Genomic DNA, 17422 nt, shown 5'->3' on the forward strand with positions numbered 1-17422 from the left:
AAACAAAAGCAAACACCCAATTTCCGCGAGGTTTAGGTTTTTTTTTTCTTAATCTTCTAAAAGAGCTATTCTTCTTCAATACATTTCTAAAGTTTGGGATCACACAACGAATGGGAATTTAGCAGTTTCTTTCTAACGCATTCTATTTCGGTCTGACGTTGACTTGCTCGATTTATGGATTCGGAACACTGAAAAAACTCTTGAAACACTTTTCACTTTCAACTTCAATAACTTTTGAAGGGATGGCGCTATATATTGCGTTGGAAGTTCGTTTCGGACATGAATAGAATGGACTTAATGATATGCAAACTTTTAGTTCAGTTTGATAACCCCTTCATAGTGGTTGTCTTGGAGTTTTATATCCTGGTCTTTGTTCCATTCACTGCAGACAGCCAGCTGGGTGAAATCACCCACTTTACTGCTTTACTAGATTCTAGATCCTAAACTTCAAAGCATCTTTACTCAGTTCACTCTTCTCTCTAGTGTGTACTTTCTTTCAAGTATTTTAGATGGGTTTGGAAAGCTTATTTTTATTGAAGTAAAATTCATTTTAATGAGAATCTTTTCTGTCAGAGTCCGCCCTTTATAAGAACTTATGTCCGGAAACTTTTTGGTAGTTTTGTGATGCATGGGTCACTATACAGCCACATAATAATGGGCCATTTCCTAGACGTCTCTTTGACTTGTTTATCTATCGTTTCTCATTGTCTTTCCTTGCAATTTTCACTCCCGACTCATACCATTTTCTCTAAAGGATCCATAAGATTGCACGCATTGCTTTTCACTGTCTATCTCTGATTCTTCCCCTAATTGTGACGTCATCATATGAATACATCCACATTATCTGTATCTCAATGATTACAGTATCATATTTGTCAAGAGAAAAACAAATAATATGTTGACAAAATCAAGTAGAATGAAAGTTTCTTGGATGCAGAGAAAGTGGTGCCTTCAAATACTTTCACCATATCATTCATTTCTTCTTTTCTTTTGTGTGAATAAGTTAGTATTTTGTTGATGATTACTTCTTTAGCCGTTTATTGGTCACTTCTGAATAGATAATGCTTCGCTAAGAAAATCCGTTGCTATTTTTGATACAACCTTCTGCTCTTTAATCCACCGATGACATGCGCGAATATCAGAAGGTCACGCGTTAATCCAACCCCGCAGGAAGAAAGGGGCAAATACGATATGAACCTTACACACACAACACAAAATATGATAACGTCGTAAAGACACACATTTTTTCCCCTCTTGAACAATGTTGACACCATTGTCCATCAACCAGTTCCTATAACTCTCCTTTTACTTCTTTGCTGTTATAAGTTTACATTTGATTGGCGAATGGGACGGATGTGATTTTTTTCTTTTTGAAATTCATTTCAAGTAAAAAGAAAAAATAAACAAAAATCTAAGAAGATCTTCTCGCAAACCAGTGGAATGTTCTTAGTTTGTTTGTTTTTTTCCTTAGATGATGACATACCGTTGCGTCGCGTCTCATTTTAATGATGACTGTAACCTATAGGGCCTATCTATTTGACCTACTACTAGGTTTTATGAAAACATGTGAAACTCTGTCATAATTTTCATAGCTTTTATTTGTTTTCGTTTCTTGTGATATATAATAAGCGAAACATTCTCTGCGATGTCAGTTTGAGTATTGTACGGGTTTTCTCTTCGGATTGTTTTCTAGCTTAGGAAGACAAACTCGCTTCCCTACTTATGTTGGGACGATGTCAGTGTGAAGATAAAGTTTGCAGATAAAATGTCTGCCCTAGGAAATTTACTCTTTGGCATTTCCTTTGCCAGCAGAAAAAGACCATGACATTTTTCCAACACTGTGCAGAGCTAGCGTAACTGTTCTATTAGTACACCGCAAACCCCCTCGTCACTGGCTTGTGGTCGTATCAGGTGCGCGAGTTGTTTCGGAAATCTTGAATTTCTCCTGCACGTCACACATGAAGGGAAGCGGGTCAAAATTGACGAGACCAGTGCCTGGTGTCTGTCTGTCAGTTTGTCTGTCCACATAGGGAAGGTGTCAGTTAAATGTCTCTGCATGCAGACTTGCAGAGGAAACGCAAGTAGGCCTGTACGTTGATTTTTTTCTATACATATATTTATATAAATATATACGTGTATATATCAAAACGCTCCAATGTTTTCAACAAGACATCAACATTTTGTTACGGCCACAATGGGTGAATTTAGGGTTAAAATCGACGATGACAGCCTTGGTGTCTGTGTGCCAATATTGCGCTACACGCATATCCCACTACACTGTATATTCCAACGGCATTCAGGTGTAGATGTTCAAGGACATTCTAATTTTTGGAACTCGTTCTGACGAGAGTTAACAACTTTATTTAAATCCGCACATCAAACGTTTCACATTCCATTGTCGTTTGTTGTTGTTGTTGTTATTATTATTATTATTGTTATTATCATTATTATTATTATTATCATTATTATTATTATCATTATTATTGTTGTTGTAGTTGTTGTTTTCTTACCATTCACTACTTTTTCTTGTGTGTTCTTATGAACAATTTGTCAGGAAGAAAAAAATAGATAAGTCAAACATAGACATTTGGTAACTAATATAATACAGACATATAAAATTAACGAAATACATAAATGAAATTCCTCTCAACTTTAATGTTGTTGGTTGTTTTTTGTTAGCCAGTGATACGTCAAAACTGCATAGCATTGAGGCAATACCTCAAGATCATCTCGACATCAGCTTTCCAGAAAAAAAAAAAGAAGTCATGAAAGAGAGAAAGAAAAGGGGGGATGTTGGTCCCATGAGAGACACCCCTCGACAACCAAAGCCAATCGATGCTATTCCTGTCACCAACCCGTCTGCCAAAGGGGAAACCGGTAGAGCGGAGCTATTAGCTGGGATTTGGGGTCGTCGGGATCCGGTGCTAAGACAGGTGAGAGCGCCCGAACGGCACTCCTGCTTTCAGCACGGGATTAATGTGGAGAGGGTTGTCTCGATCTCCCCGCTCGGTTTCTCTCTGTGACCAAAGATCCCCTTTTTTTGAGGATCTTTGCTCTGTGATTAGGACGAAGCTTTGAGTGGATTCTCACTCATGAAGGGGGAGGGAGAGGGGAGGGAAAGGGGGTGTAGAGAGGGGAAGGGGACAGGAGGGGGAGGAGAAGGGGAAAGGTTTACTATTGAACTAAGTTGCTAAAGATCTCATGCGCCACAAAGAATGAAGAAGAGAATTGGTGCGTGAGTCCAGTTTCGTCTATCTTTATTCTTTTACGAGAGATAATGTTTTTATTGTTAATGATATTTGTCTTTTGCACTTCCTGAGCAGACATGTTTGATGAGGCACGATTATGATTGTTTTGGGTCTTTTCTCCTATACGGTTAAGACGAAACTGGTCATCTTCCCAGCTTAACCTGATGGGAACATGCAAAAAGCTCTATCTCCCACATTTTAAACAGCAGTTTACCTGGATAGGCAGTCGATAACGTCTTTATATAACAGAAAATAAGAATTAAGCCTACTTTCTACCACATTACCACATCAATTGCAAAAAGTAGGGTCGGGACATCATTAACTTGCACATGTAGCAGACTTTCGAGCGTCTTGACAACTTTGCAAGTACACGTTTCTCCATGACCATTTACGTTTATTATTCGACATTCAAACTACAATAGTTCATATAACATACAGCAAAGGCCCGGGTTTTCTCTTTGTTTGTTTGTTTGTTTGGTTGTTGTTTTTTTTTTTATTGTTTGGTGATGTCTTGTATAGGGTTGACCTAAGGAAAAAAAATCTGTCTATAAGCGAAAACAAAAGAAGATAACTCCTTGTAACTGACCCGGACATGCTTCGTATGAAAGTATGACAGCCTTTGTTTTAATATTGACAACCATTACACCACGATTGTAATGATTTTCTACCTTATTCACCATTGCAGTGTTAATGGATAATCAGTAATAGGTTAGTAGGCCTTAAGATGGAGCAATATTTCAATGTGGCTAACTACTAGCTCGACACATTTTATATTCCCGCTGTGCAAGAATATGTAATACACGTGACTGGGGTGTTAACCCGTGTAAGCTATCTCTTTGTCTCCGTCACTGCTGTATTATCAATGATTATGTGATGATGACACCTACCTAATTCATGTACTCCTGGATTATCACTGATCTCGAGAACGTACATCTCTCTCCCTTTCACACTGGTCCCAATGCTATAGACCCTGCTCAGTTCCGGCCATCGCAAGCGGAAATCGTCCAGGGCATGGTGAAGCATGGTATAATCATGGTACACCCATCGTATCTCTCCGATGGCACTAGCGGGACCGGGCAGGCAGACAAGAGCAGCCAGGGCCGCCAAGAGGCAGACCGTCAGCAGCGCCGAGCGTCGTCTGCCAGTGGTGGTGTTGGCCATTTCGTGACCGCGTTTCTCGAAACGTCGACGCTGATGATGTTCTGAGGAAGGTGGATGACTGCTCATGTCGAGATGGCATACACATTCGCAATACATGTTCGTTGCTGTTACCAGGTTGTCAGATAGTCGAGAGATTCTAAATAATTGACAAATATGCCTTCTGTTTCCTAACTGCAGAAATGTCCTTTGTAAACAAGCTATAGAAAGTCAACCAGAGTTCGTGCGATCCTAAATTGGTTGGATAAGAACGTCAATACATGATTCCGTTTTGCATGTCGGATCTCGAGAAATTACTCTTCAAGTAGCGTTAATATCCACTTAAGTCCCATCTGTTAATGCACCTCAATCGAAGGAGAACCTCGGGATCAATGCAAAGCGCCCCGTAGATGTGCCGCGGAAGACTTCGACACGCAAAGGGGCCCAGGAATAGAGGACAGGTGGTGTGCGGTGTGAGAGAGTGAAGCAACCTGCTGCTTAGCTTATGCCAACCTGATTATCGTCGTACCAAGACGAAAAGCTCCACTTGAAAACATTTCCAAATACTGCCTGTTCTTGTTCTCTCTCTGTGTTTCTAATTCACTCGTGCAATATGTAAAAGCAAGAATCCTTGATGAGGTATACCTAATAAGAGAGCACCGTCGTTAAGTGCGTACGCTCACTGAAGTTGAGAGATAAGTGTTCGAGGCTGGGGGAGAGGGAAAAGTAGGCTGGCTCGCGCCACGGCTTGACTCTCGCCTGTGCTTCTCGTCAAAATGCGTCTATCGGATATGCACCGCACACTGCATACACAAAGCCGGATCTCACCTATGCGCTACGGAATGAGAAGCCGCGTGTCTGAAGTGTGCCACCCTCCCCCAACCCCACCCCCGCCTGTCGCTTTCTCTCTCTCTCTCCCTCTAAAGCCCCCTATCTTTCCCTCTTTCTTCTTTCTCCCCCCCCCCCCCCTTCCCCTCTCTCTCTTCTCTCTCAGCCACCCCTAAATGCGCCAATGGTGTGTAACGGCCATTGAGCAGTGTTTTTGGCTAAATGGATGGTTAAAAATATCAAAGCAGGTGTGACATTGAAATGATTTTCCCGAGGAAGACGGTGATCAAGCGGCAAAGAATCAACGGATGTTGTCAATATGATGCTCTATTAAGAAGTTGTTTGGGGGAAAAAATAGAGAGCACTGTTGTAAAGCGTTGTTTTTTTGTATGAATGCAGTCTTATTTGCATGTTTCCGGCGCATTTGAAATCGCGGAGGGACTGCTAACTTGAAGTTGATGATTTTCCAATACTATTATTGTTCCGACGGTGGTGCAAAACACTTTTTTTTTTTCTGTGGCCCAGCGCGCATTTTTTTGCGTTTCGTAATGATTATGACCATGAAAGAGAAAATCAAATAATGATTGCATTTTATCGACGTCGTTCGAGGTATATTGTGAGAGTGTTAATCGGCGGAGAATGTGGCGTGTGGATAGTCAGAAACACACCACGAAAGCAAGGCAACCATGCTTACAAGCATGTACGTGCTGTTTAGCAATGTGTACAGAATGAAATATCATGGTAGCATGGTCCTACATGCTCTCAGTGTCTCTGATACCACATGTTAATATGAGATTATGAACAAAATAATTTAAACTATCCTTACAAGTGGCATTGTCAGCCGGCAACCACAGAATCGAGATCATTACTGTGTATCACTTTTGAGTACGACAGTGAGAGTAGATCGTCATTGACAACAACTTATCGTCATCGATGTCATGAATACTATCTCGCAGACTTTCAAGCAAAAATGTGTTAAGTTTATTTTGTGCAGTTTGAGTTATGACAAATAAGCGAAGTGGAAGAACTTTCACGACATAAAATGTAAAAAGGCAAGGAATTTTTAACTTTTGCGAATCTCACTGATAAATATCATATTTAAGTCACCATAACTACATGTCCATGCTATACAGAAATTAGTTTAACTCCCCCCCCCCCCCACACACACACAGACACACACACACATAACACACTGAATTGAACCTCGTTCATGGTTTGGTTAATGAACAGATTGCAAACTTGTAGAAATACCGCCATGTAGAAAGACTGGCTAACTCGACCGCTCTATCACACGTGTTAAGGACCCATTCAGCGTAAATTACCACGAATGTCAATAAGAGTCCTGTGCCTTGTGTGTATTGCAGTCATTCGGGACGCATAGGCGATGCATCATAGTCAGGATATCCAACCGCATGCGTGTATCATTGGCCTTTAATAAGGAGCTTGAGCCCGATGGAAATGTAAATCACTTCTAAACCACAAAAAGTAAGTGAGCGGTGATAGAAGGCAGATGGGTAAAAGGAAAATGATACACACCTAATCATTTATGGTGAGAGAAAATAGGTAAAGAGAGTGAGCAAGGGCGAACGAGGAAAAGAAATAGCAACAGAGGAAGTGGGAATTCAAGGAAGAGAGGGTGAAATCAGAAGGAATGAGAATAAGAGAGAGGGAGAGAGATACAAAATTATCGGAGTGAGTTTTATTGCGATTTGAATGTTGCAGATTCGTCGCCACTTGACTTCTTTAAGTGTAATCATATCACGCAATGCGTTGCCTGTGTGACTGTCCCTTTAAATTACAGTCAATTAGTGTGTAAGGGGAGTTACGCGTCTCCAAAGCTGGATGGTTAGTTTATATACGTAATGATGTTGAAACATTGTACTGCGTTTCTCTCAAAATTCATCATGGCCAAATAAACTTTGAGCCTGCTGCATGTCTGTTCGCTAGCCTTCATTGCGTTTTTTTAGAGGACAAGCGTTTAGACGGGTATTTCCGAAGCTCATTTGCCTATCTTGTTCAAAGTTAGCTCTAATGAAAGGGTTGTTCGACTTGAAACCAATCAAATCAACAGTCCCTAACAAGATATCCGAAACGCTCTGTCTGTGATTATTCCGCACTAACTGTATGTATAGGCTCGGAGCATGTCAGTGGCAGGGTGTATTATGCTTAGAAGCCCGCAATACATTTGCGAGTAGCGCGCCCTCAAACGACAGTGTACAGTTTTTCGTCCACACTCAATATTCTGAAGACTAAAAAGCAGTAAAGAATTTTGTGCGTGTGAAGCGAATGTTATGATGTATTATGTCAGATTTATCACTGGTGACTAACGTTCAGACATCTTGGGGGCTTCGAGGGAAATGATGCTTCAGATTAAAGACAAGAGTTCAAATTCTATCTAAAAAATGTCAACATATGGAAATAAATTTCATGTCGTTTTTTCTCCTTTTTTCTTCTTTTTTTTTCCGTAAGCGCAATTTCAGAAAACAACATATCAATCATGATAGGCGTCTTTTAAGACAGATGACTGACCAGGGCAGCTATGCTCGTCTCGCAGCTTCGGCAAGGAGTAAGAGCTCATTGCGCCGGTCAAGAGAACTAATTAGTTAATTATCCAGTCATTATTACGTCACGTGGAGTCAGAAAATTGCGGAGATGTCGCCGCTGGTAACACCTTCGCCAATTCGCAACAGGTGAATCCGATTTATGGCAAGGAGACGCGCAGTAATGGATGTCAACTGCTGGTCTTCATTTAATCCTTTCATCCTTCAATGAGCCTGCCACCTGATGTCACGGCAAAATATTTAGAGGAACCCTCAGTGAATTTCATGCCAACATAACAGATGAAACCACTATGATTTGGCGAGGTAACAGGAAGAAAAACAAAAGGTGTGCTTATCACTTGTATTGTATTGTATGTCATTTGAGGTGGAAATCTAACTTTAATTCCAGAGGTTTTTACAAAGCAGAAAGGGAATGAAATAAGTATAATTCAAATTTTCTTAAAACAAAAGTAAAACGGCTTGGTAAATTTACACACATGAAAGATGTTTAAGTGATATTACAGAATTAGAAATCGACAATATAATTTCGTATTTTCATTCCATTTTATGTATCTATTTATTCATATTTTTGCAATCAATATGTAAGTGCTGATTGATCGATGCACGAACATTTTCTCTTTTCTTTTTACAAAATCGCAACAAATTGTACGAAAAAATAAAAATACACGTTTCGAAAGAAAAAGAAAATGAAGAAAGCGAACAATATTGAATGTGTCTTTTAATTCTCTCTTGGGCAATCAAGACATAGTAACTTTAAGGCAATAATCCTGAAGTACCATATTATGAAATTATTTGACGGAAAACTCTTCGAATCTGGTTTGTAGTCCTCATCTAGCTGCTGGGTTTCCACTTCTCGTTAGCCGACGAAAACTCATCCGTGGGGTGCGTTTGTGTCAGGAAGCAAACCCTAACTTATTGTCAACATTCATACGCCATTGATTACGTAAACGAATCAACCTCATTACCGGCTGTTTACTCATAATGACATACGGCCATTAGCCCATTACGTCGCACGAAAGAGCTGCCCGCAGACCATTTAGTTAATGCTAGTACTCGGCAAAAATGATGCATTATAATTGTTGTCAGGCACAATACGGTTAAATAGACGCTTCCTTCTTCACTCACGCGAATCTTGTTCTGGATATCTTTTTACACCCCATTTGCACCCAACCATATTTGTGGTGCAAATGAGGTGTTAAAAGATATCCAGGACAATATTTTTCTTTTTTTTATTGTCATTATTGTTGTCTCTCTTGTTGTTGGTGTTGTTCTTGTTGCTGCTCCCGCTGCTGTTGTTGCTGTTCTTGTTCTTGTTTTAATCATTATCATTATTGTTGTTTATGATGTCTGATATACAGGGGAACAAACAACCCTTTTTCTACCATAAAATAACACAATGCCCGATGATCTATATCACTGTGGAGCATCGCCATCGCTTCGACAGCGATGATCACGAAACACTGGCCATGATCGGTGGTCATGAGGTTGAACGCTGACGTCACAGAAGGAAGTCACTAATAACTGTACAGCAAGATAAAACGACAACCCAACACAGGACGGAGTAGCTCGGACCCCTTGTCACTATATTCCCTGCCGGCCGCACAACGCCGAGGAAGTAAACTGGCCGAAGATGACTTTAGGGTACGTGTTCGTACTCGTGTCCGGAACTACTCTGTGGTCATCGGTATTATCGATTGATTGGTTTTGACACTATGGTTTCCTCTGATTCTCCTCCCGTGGTGTCTTATTCATCCCATACTCGGAGCTAAAAATATTTGCAAATGCTTGCTGTAAAGTGCCGTGTGCACTCATTAGTTCTATAATTCAAAATTCGCAGAAAAAAATGCTAGCTGAAATTTTATCTCTCCTTCATCCTTGTGAAATCATAAAATGTGAATGAAAGTGTAATGAAATTGGTTGGACTGAATATGAGATAATGATGATGAATAATATTAATACTGATATATATTATCATTATTACTATAATTACAATTATCATTGTTATTATTATTATTGTCATTATTATTATTATTATTATTATTATTATTATTATTATTATTATTATTATTATTATTATTATCATTATTATTGTTATTGTTATTGTTATTATTATTATTATTATTGTTATTATTATCGTTATCATCATCATCGTCATAATCATGATCATCATTATTATTATTGGTATCATTACTATCATTTCTATACGAACAATGCTCTGTTACTTGCATGTTACATGATGCCGCATAATATACTACCAAGCAATGACTAACGGTCTGTTAGGACCTCTTCCAATATGAAAGTCGTCGGTTGTAATATCCTAATTAATCCTAAGGAGGCAGATACTATGCGTCATCTCTGTCCAAAGATGGAAATGATGATCAACTCTCCTAAACTGTCTTGGTATCCCGATTAATTTTGAATTGAATTGAATTGAATTGAATTGAATTGAATTGAATTGAACTGAATTGAATTGAATTGAATTGAATTGAATTGAATTGAATTGAATTGAATTGAATTGAATTGAATTGAAATCTTATTTTATTGTATTTATAGTGCCGGCGCGACGCATCTCTTTTTGACGTGACGGGTAACATAATTTACCAATTATATTTTGAAAGTTGTTGAAGATGGTTATTGTGGCATTTCTATTATCTATTTTGTCATCTTACTATTAACTTTTAGTAATCATACGACAGATGGAGGGGGAAAAAAAAACAAGTAAACAACCGGAAAGTAGAAGGAATTTATAGCACTCTTGCTATTTTTATGAGAGTGTCGTGCGAGGACGGAATGGTTTGATGATACAACACAAGGTTGCAGACGGATGTTTTTAGGATGATAAGCATACGTACGGGCCAGCGATGACGAATGGCTTCCTGTGTGAAGAGCGAAAAAACCGCAGTTATTGCGTGACCTATGGGGTGGGCACACGTTATTCTATTATAACCGTTCAATAAGGAATGCGTTTATAAACGGGTTAGGTTGAATCAATGTTTTGTTTTGTTTTTCTTTTGGTTTTTTTTCTCCCTCTCAGCCTCGTCCTCCTCCTCCTGAGGCTTCTCATTCTCCTTTTTCTTCATCATCATCATCATCATTATCATCATCATCATCATCATCATCATCATCATCATCATCATTTTCTTCTTCTTCAACTACGACTACTAGTATTGCTACTTCTCTTCTTCTTCTTCTTCTTCTTCTTCTTCGTTTTCTTTCTTTCTTCATTCTTCTTCCTCCTCCTTCTCCTCATCCTCTTCTTCTTCGTCTTCGTCTTCGCCACACTTTTCAGTCATATCTTCATCCACAACATTCAAAGATCTTTCTTGTAAAGCTTATTTCATGTGTCGCTATCGATTTTGACATTTTTGCTCTACTCCAGCCGTGGAGGAAAGGTTGATGCATTTATTTTTTTCAAGGAATATTCGTATTTAGAGAGTATTCTTAATGGAACTGCTAGACAACGAAATATGTGCAGTTTCCCTTTCGAACAATAAAAAAGATGATCCTTTTTATCGACTCCCTAATGTACTTGTCTCCTCTCACTAGGGATGCAGTCTCAAACTGTCTCAAACCGGCGCATCATCACTTTCTTGACCTTTCGGGAGAGGAGGAACCTTGTCACTCAAAGTGTTTGTTTGCAATAAGAATAAGAAAAATTTGATTGCCTTTGTCTTCTTTCTGTGTTCTTATTCAACAACGCACAAAGAGAACAGATCACAGTTGAAAAAGTGGAAATGGAAATAAGATCAAGTGTATGTATCAAAGTCTAATTCATATATGAGGCTGGACAAAGAAAGATCCTTATATGAATCGTGCATTTTGTACTTGAGCTATGCTGGAAATAACATTTGAAGACTAGATGAAACGAATGAACTTGCATGAAAACACCAGTAAAAAATATCGCTTCACAGGCTCTTTGTTTATATTTCGTGTATAATCTTCTTTTCATTCTGCATAATAAAAAAAAAGGAAAATATCACTCACATAATGTGTTTGGCTGTGTTTATATCCATCATATAATATATATATCTACATGTTAGTACTCACACACACGCACAAACATACCGTGGATACTTTTTTTGTTTTGTTGTGGGGTTCTTTTTTTCTTTCAACTAATGTATCACTGTCAGCAATGAAGCGTTGCCATGGTGATGCTTGATTTCCGGGATAACCCTTCATGTCTGTTCTCCACCTACTCCTCAATTTCCTCCCTTGATGCAGTTTTCTTCCCGGTTTCCTTAGCACACTCCCACTCACCTCTTGCCTGCCCCCTCCCCTCCTTTTTTTTTTCAATCGGCCACCCAGAATGTGCTTTCCGTAATCATTATGAAGTCATTGGGTGTGGTCTGAGCCCCATCCCCCTCCCTTGTCCCCCTCCGATCCGTCAGTCAGTTAGTTACCGTATTTTATCTTTTTATGATACTCTACCTTTCTGACTAAAAGACTTATGTTGATTATGATCAAGATAATAATGAATTTAATATGATGTGTGAGGAGAAAAGACACAAAAATGAGAAGATTACCATGGCAACAAATAAACTGCGAGAGACGGATGAATGAAGACAGGAAGAAAACGAGGGAGAGAGGGGGGGGGGGTGCATACATTATGCATAATAAGCTAGATTCCGGCCTTGCGTTCAGGCTGTTACTTTTGGTCAAAAAGGTGATCTTCCTGTCAGTGGGAATGAACTATTAATCTAATCTGCAACACCTCTAACTTATGACATCATGAGTGATATGTTTACGATGTTCCAGCCTTCACTATACGGAAGAAGAGTCATTGAATTAACGCCTTCGTCAAGGGATAGATGAAGTGTATAGAAGAGACATGGGGACAGAGAGGGAGAAAGGGGGGGGGGGGGATTACCACTTTGGCCGAATATCAACGTAATTTACCAGTGTTAGTGGATGCCCCTTAATGACGATAATGAATCTTCAAGCTGCAATTGTTCCTCGGAATAAAAGGTTCTGGGGAATTCTTTGTTTGATTTGGCTCGTTTGATTGGTGTTGGTTTTGTTGCTGTGGTTGTTTTTGTTGTTGTTGGTTTTGTTGCTGTGGTTGTTTTTGTTCTTGTTAAGGGTTTTTCTTTCTTTCTTTTTTTCTTTGCTTCTTTGAAATATCAGTAAGCATCTATACTCTCGAATTCATCCAATACGTTATCAGTCCCGAAGCGAGGATTTACTATGCGACAAGCTTTATCGCGTCGCTCCGACCACGACTTCGGAGAGGTTTTTTTTTTTTTTTTTTTTTTTTATTTGACGCTTTTTATAGCCTTTATTCAGACCAATCAAATGAAATTGTTACATTGTAATGACACAAAATATAACTAAAATACACCGTTTAACGGACAACAAAAGATTGTGTGCAAAATATAGATAAAACATACATAAATTGTACACATTTGACATGATTCAGTCACCAGTCTGAATAAAGATTTTATCTAAAACAAATACAAAAAAAAAAAACGTGAGAGGTGATGGACTTACAAAATCTTTGAAATGTATTCTATTCACCAGTTATGAACATCATAATGACTAATATCTCTCTGGGTCTTATACAAGTGGAGATTCATAGCCAGATAATATTTGATTAAGTTTTAATGGTATGAGGATCAGAGAAAATAAACAAGTGGAGCAGGCAAAGCTGAAAACACAGGATATTCAAATCATTCTAAAATAATAGATTGACTGAGGTAAATACAAAAAATATATCTTAACAAGATGCAATAGTTAAACCCGGTATTTCATAAAGTATAATTTTCCCATTTCGCGTAGCGTAATGTCAATTCATCCTTTCATGCAATTGCTTTTTCATATTCAGACTGTTTTGAGGTGGCGATTGCCCTACATATTTCTTCACAGGTTGGAACTCTTCCAATTTTACGATTAGTATAAACCATATGCTTAATCAAAATTAACACATGATTCAATAAGGCATTGAGTTTGATATTTTCCCTGAATCCAAGTAAAACATCCAGCCAATTCATATTAATAAACTGAGGAAATTTTAGTTTATTTCCTACCTCGTTCCATATTCGATAAACTAAAGGAGACTGAAAATTTAAAATGTGAATGAGCGCCATCTACGTTGAATTATGAACGCACAACCAATCCTGTGACAAAAAGTGCCGCGGCCGGCGAGCGTCACGCTCCTCGTAGTTCGGAAATGCTGATATCATGATTATTTATTAAGTTAGTCTTTCTGAACATCCACGCATGTGTGTAGCTGATTAAGTACAAAGATTAAACCTTACTGTTCTATATATTTGAGAATTATATATCACTTACAACCATGTGGCCACACTGACGAATTGCCTTTGAATAGTAAAATTCTAAAGGTTACAGATTTATATCTGTATCAATTAGGACAACTTATGTTTAATTTTCGGAAAAATGAGTTGTCCAAAGTGTTTGATGATGTATTTGGTAGAAATGTCAGTATTCATATGTATCCGACAAGAAATTCCAATGATTTTTTTTTTTTCTAATTTACCGTTACTCCGCCGTAGCTGCACCATCCTCGCCCAGAATATTTATATGTTGTACAGGAGCAAGCTTTTGGAACCAACTAAGTGATGACTTAAAAGATGCATCAAGTCTTGCTGAATTTTAGAGAAAATTAAAAACAAATTTGACTGTTTTTAGATAACTTTTGAATTACACATGTTTACATCTCATTATGCATTTTTTTTTTCTAATGTTGATATCATTTTGCTCATGCCAATGGATGGTGTATGGCAATAGCCCGACATGCGGCATGAGCCAGCCTGCATTTCTTCATTTGTTCCTTCCTTCCTTCCTTTCACGTACCATGATAAGATAACCCTTCGTGAGGAATATATGAAATCTATCATTTGCATTATTTTATAGTTCGTGTTCAGTTGCGAACATCAAAAGATAACGGAATCTCATACCCTACTACGTCTGCTGCAAACCCGCCACCAACGGTTGAGACTGATCTAGACTTGGCCGATTCACCGATGCCGCCTTTCATACACTGGCTGCATGCTACCCACGGAGGTAGGCCTTCATACAGTTCTGGCGAGTGTCATGGGGTGGTTTATTGTCATATGAACTTTTTTTTTTCAGTCTCTTTGCAAAGGTCTTCACTTATTTCAGGATGAATGGGGAGTAGTCAACCTTATCTCGCATATGACTTCGTCACTATACGCAATACATTTTTCCAAAAGCCCCTTTAGTTATACGGGTACATTAGTTTTGAAACACACACACACACACACACACACACACACACACACACACACACACACACACACACATATATATATATATATATATATATATATATATATATATATATATATATACACAAGAAATGTGCCAACGTTTAAACTTCTAGGTCGTGGAGACATTATATTGGCGTAAGACAGTATAATTAGTATTCCACGGGAGACGTTGCTTCTTCTTCCTATTTCCTTTATTCTGTGTTCGAGCTTTCGGCCGTGTCGGTCTTCATCAGGATCTATACAGACAAACAAAATGACAAATGTGTCACTGCCAGCGATAGTTTTTATGACATTTATGACATGACTTACATGTATGTGAAATAACATCGCTACATACCAATACATCATGGCGTGTGCAAATATGATATAAGGAGCAACCGCATACACACATATACACATTTTACTTGGATATACATGCAATAACATGATTATAATGTATATAAATTACATTGTTATTATATCCAAATAAAATGTGCATATGTGTGTATGCAGTTGCTCCTTATATCATTATTGTTTCACACGCCATGATGTGTTGGTATGTAGCGATGTTATTTCACAAACATACAATTATAAGTCATGTTATAAATATCGCTGGCATTGGCACATTTGTCAATTTGGTTGTCTGTATAGATCCTGATGAAGGCCGACACGGCCGAAAGCTCAAACACAGAATAAAGGAAATAGGAAGAAGAAAGCTAGGCCGTCTCCCGTGGAATACTAATTATAGTAGTATATAGTATAATAATTATAGTATAGCGCCTTTTGGAAGCAAGCGCTTCATATGAAGAGTTTGTTCGCAAAAACCGATAAGTCCATTTTTGAAGATTTTGAAGTATGGTCTCTATCATAAAGTACAAAATAATACCTTTTAAATGATATATTGGTCACTACATATAAAGGTATATTTTTGAAGTTATGGTCAAAAGAAGCAAAATTTTTCTTATTATTCTTTTTATTTGTCTTGATCTTTAATCGCAAATATCTCCATTTGGCAATTATGGACTTATCGGTTTTTGCGAACAAACTCTTCATATATACATCGATTCTCTGCCTTTTGGTTAAGATTACTACGTCTCGGTGTGGATCATGTGTAGTATATACCCAAATCTAATTGTACGATTTCTTCTTTCATAAATCGGTATAGAGTTATCAACTTCTTTAGCGTGTCATTATCATCTCTTTTGTTTTTTTCTAATACAAAATCTGTAGTTACAGACGGAACTACTCCTTCCTAACATTTGAAAATCGTCTTATTTCTTTTCCCCGTTTTTAAAGCTGGTATTGTCTCTGTTCTGTTTTAATCTTAATCATAATTTTCTCATTGAATTGAACTTTGAGTGAGGATTCTCTTTTATGTCCATCTGCTTCACTGTTTTACATCAATACTTGGAGAGTATCGGCTCAAGGCTACACACAATATCATCAGCTCGTATTCAACGTCAAACCAAGGTTTTCACAATAAGCCAGTTCGGGGTTCCACTTTGAACACGAGCAGAAAAGAAATGGTCTTTTGTTCCAGTTGAGCATGCTGGTGTTTTAAATTCACCGAGATAAACATCAGTAATGATTATTCAAGTGATCCTTAAAAGTGGTGTTGGCCATCGAATCCATCTGACAGCAAAAGTGGTATTTGGCAATATCAATTGAAAAACATTGGTAATACATTTGATGCAAAAGAATGAAATGAATACTTTCCAAAGTGTTAATTGATGAATCATCCTGGTCATCTGGTCTCCCTAATGCAAGTTCATCCTGTGTTTGAACATGACTGATGAATTTCGCAAATTGTTATGTCGGGCAAGCATATACATATTGTCGCTTTGAAGTGTAAGTGCCTAACCAACTGAGCGAAAAAAGAAAGCTTATTTGTACCCATGTGCACATGAGCTAACTCCGAACTGCCTTATCATGATAGCACCATCATTACTTGCACACAAAGAGACAATGAATGTACACACTGCTAACACACCATTTCACCTGTAAGAAGGGAACATTATATATATATTTTTACTCAATTTTGATACCCGCGATTTCAAGCACCTTGTATTTTTGTCCATACAAGTACTCTGAATATCATATTGATTCACATACATTGCTGTTCAGAATCGGTAGAATATAATATCATACTGAAAGAACCCTATAAAGTAGAAACATCTCATCTTTAAATTACAATCAGTTCGTTTCTATGAACATATAATATCATGACAATGAATAAACAACGAATCCTTCATAATGATACATCTCAGATATTTTCACCTTCAGTAACCGCAAATACCGCACATAGAAATCGCATAAAGAGTACAGTCGAAGGTACATCTTGAATTATTTACATGAAATAGTTCTATGATCATTGTACATTCCAAAACACGCAGTTATTCACATTTCTCAGGATATCAAACGA

The 17422-nt window shown here is 38.1% G+C and overlaps 1 protein-coding gene across 1 annotated transcript in view; it reads right to left on the minus strand.

Moving 5' to 3' along the window:
• Positions 1-4475, minus strand: part of LOC140240608 (carboxypeptidase E-like) — a 60954-nt gene extending 56479 nt beyond the window's left edge. Inside the window, exon 1 of the mRNA XM_072320365.1 lies at positions 4136-4475. Coding sequence (XP_072176466.1) covers positions 4136-4475 — 340 coding nt within the window. The remainder of the gene's footprint in view (positions 1-4135) is intronic.
• Between the last annotated feature and the right edge of the window lie 12947 nt (positions 4476-17422).

This window comes from Diadema setosum, chromosome 17 (genome assembly GCF_964275005.1).
Source record: "Diadema setosum chromosome 17, eeDiaSeto1, whole genome shotgun sequence".
NCBI classification, from domain to species: Eukaryota; Metazoa; Echinodermata; class Echinoidea; order Diadematoida; family Diadematidae; genus Diadema; species Diadema setosum.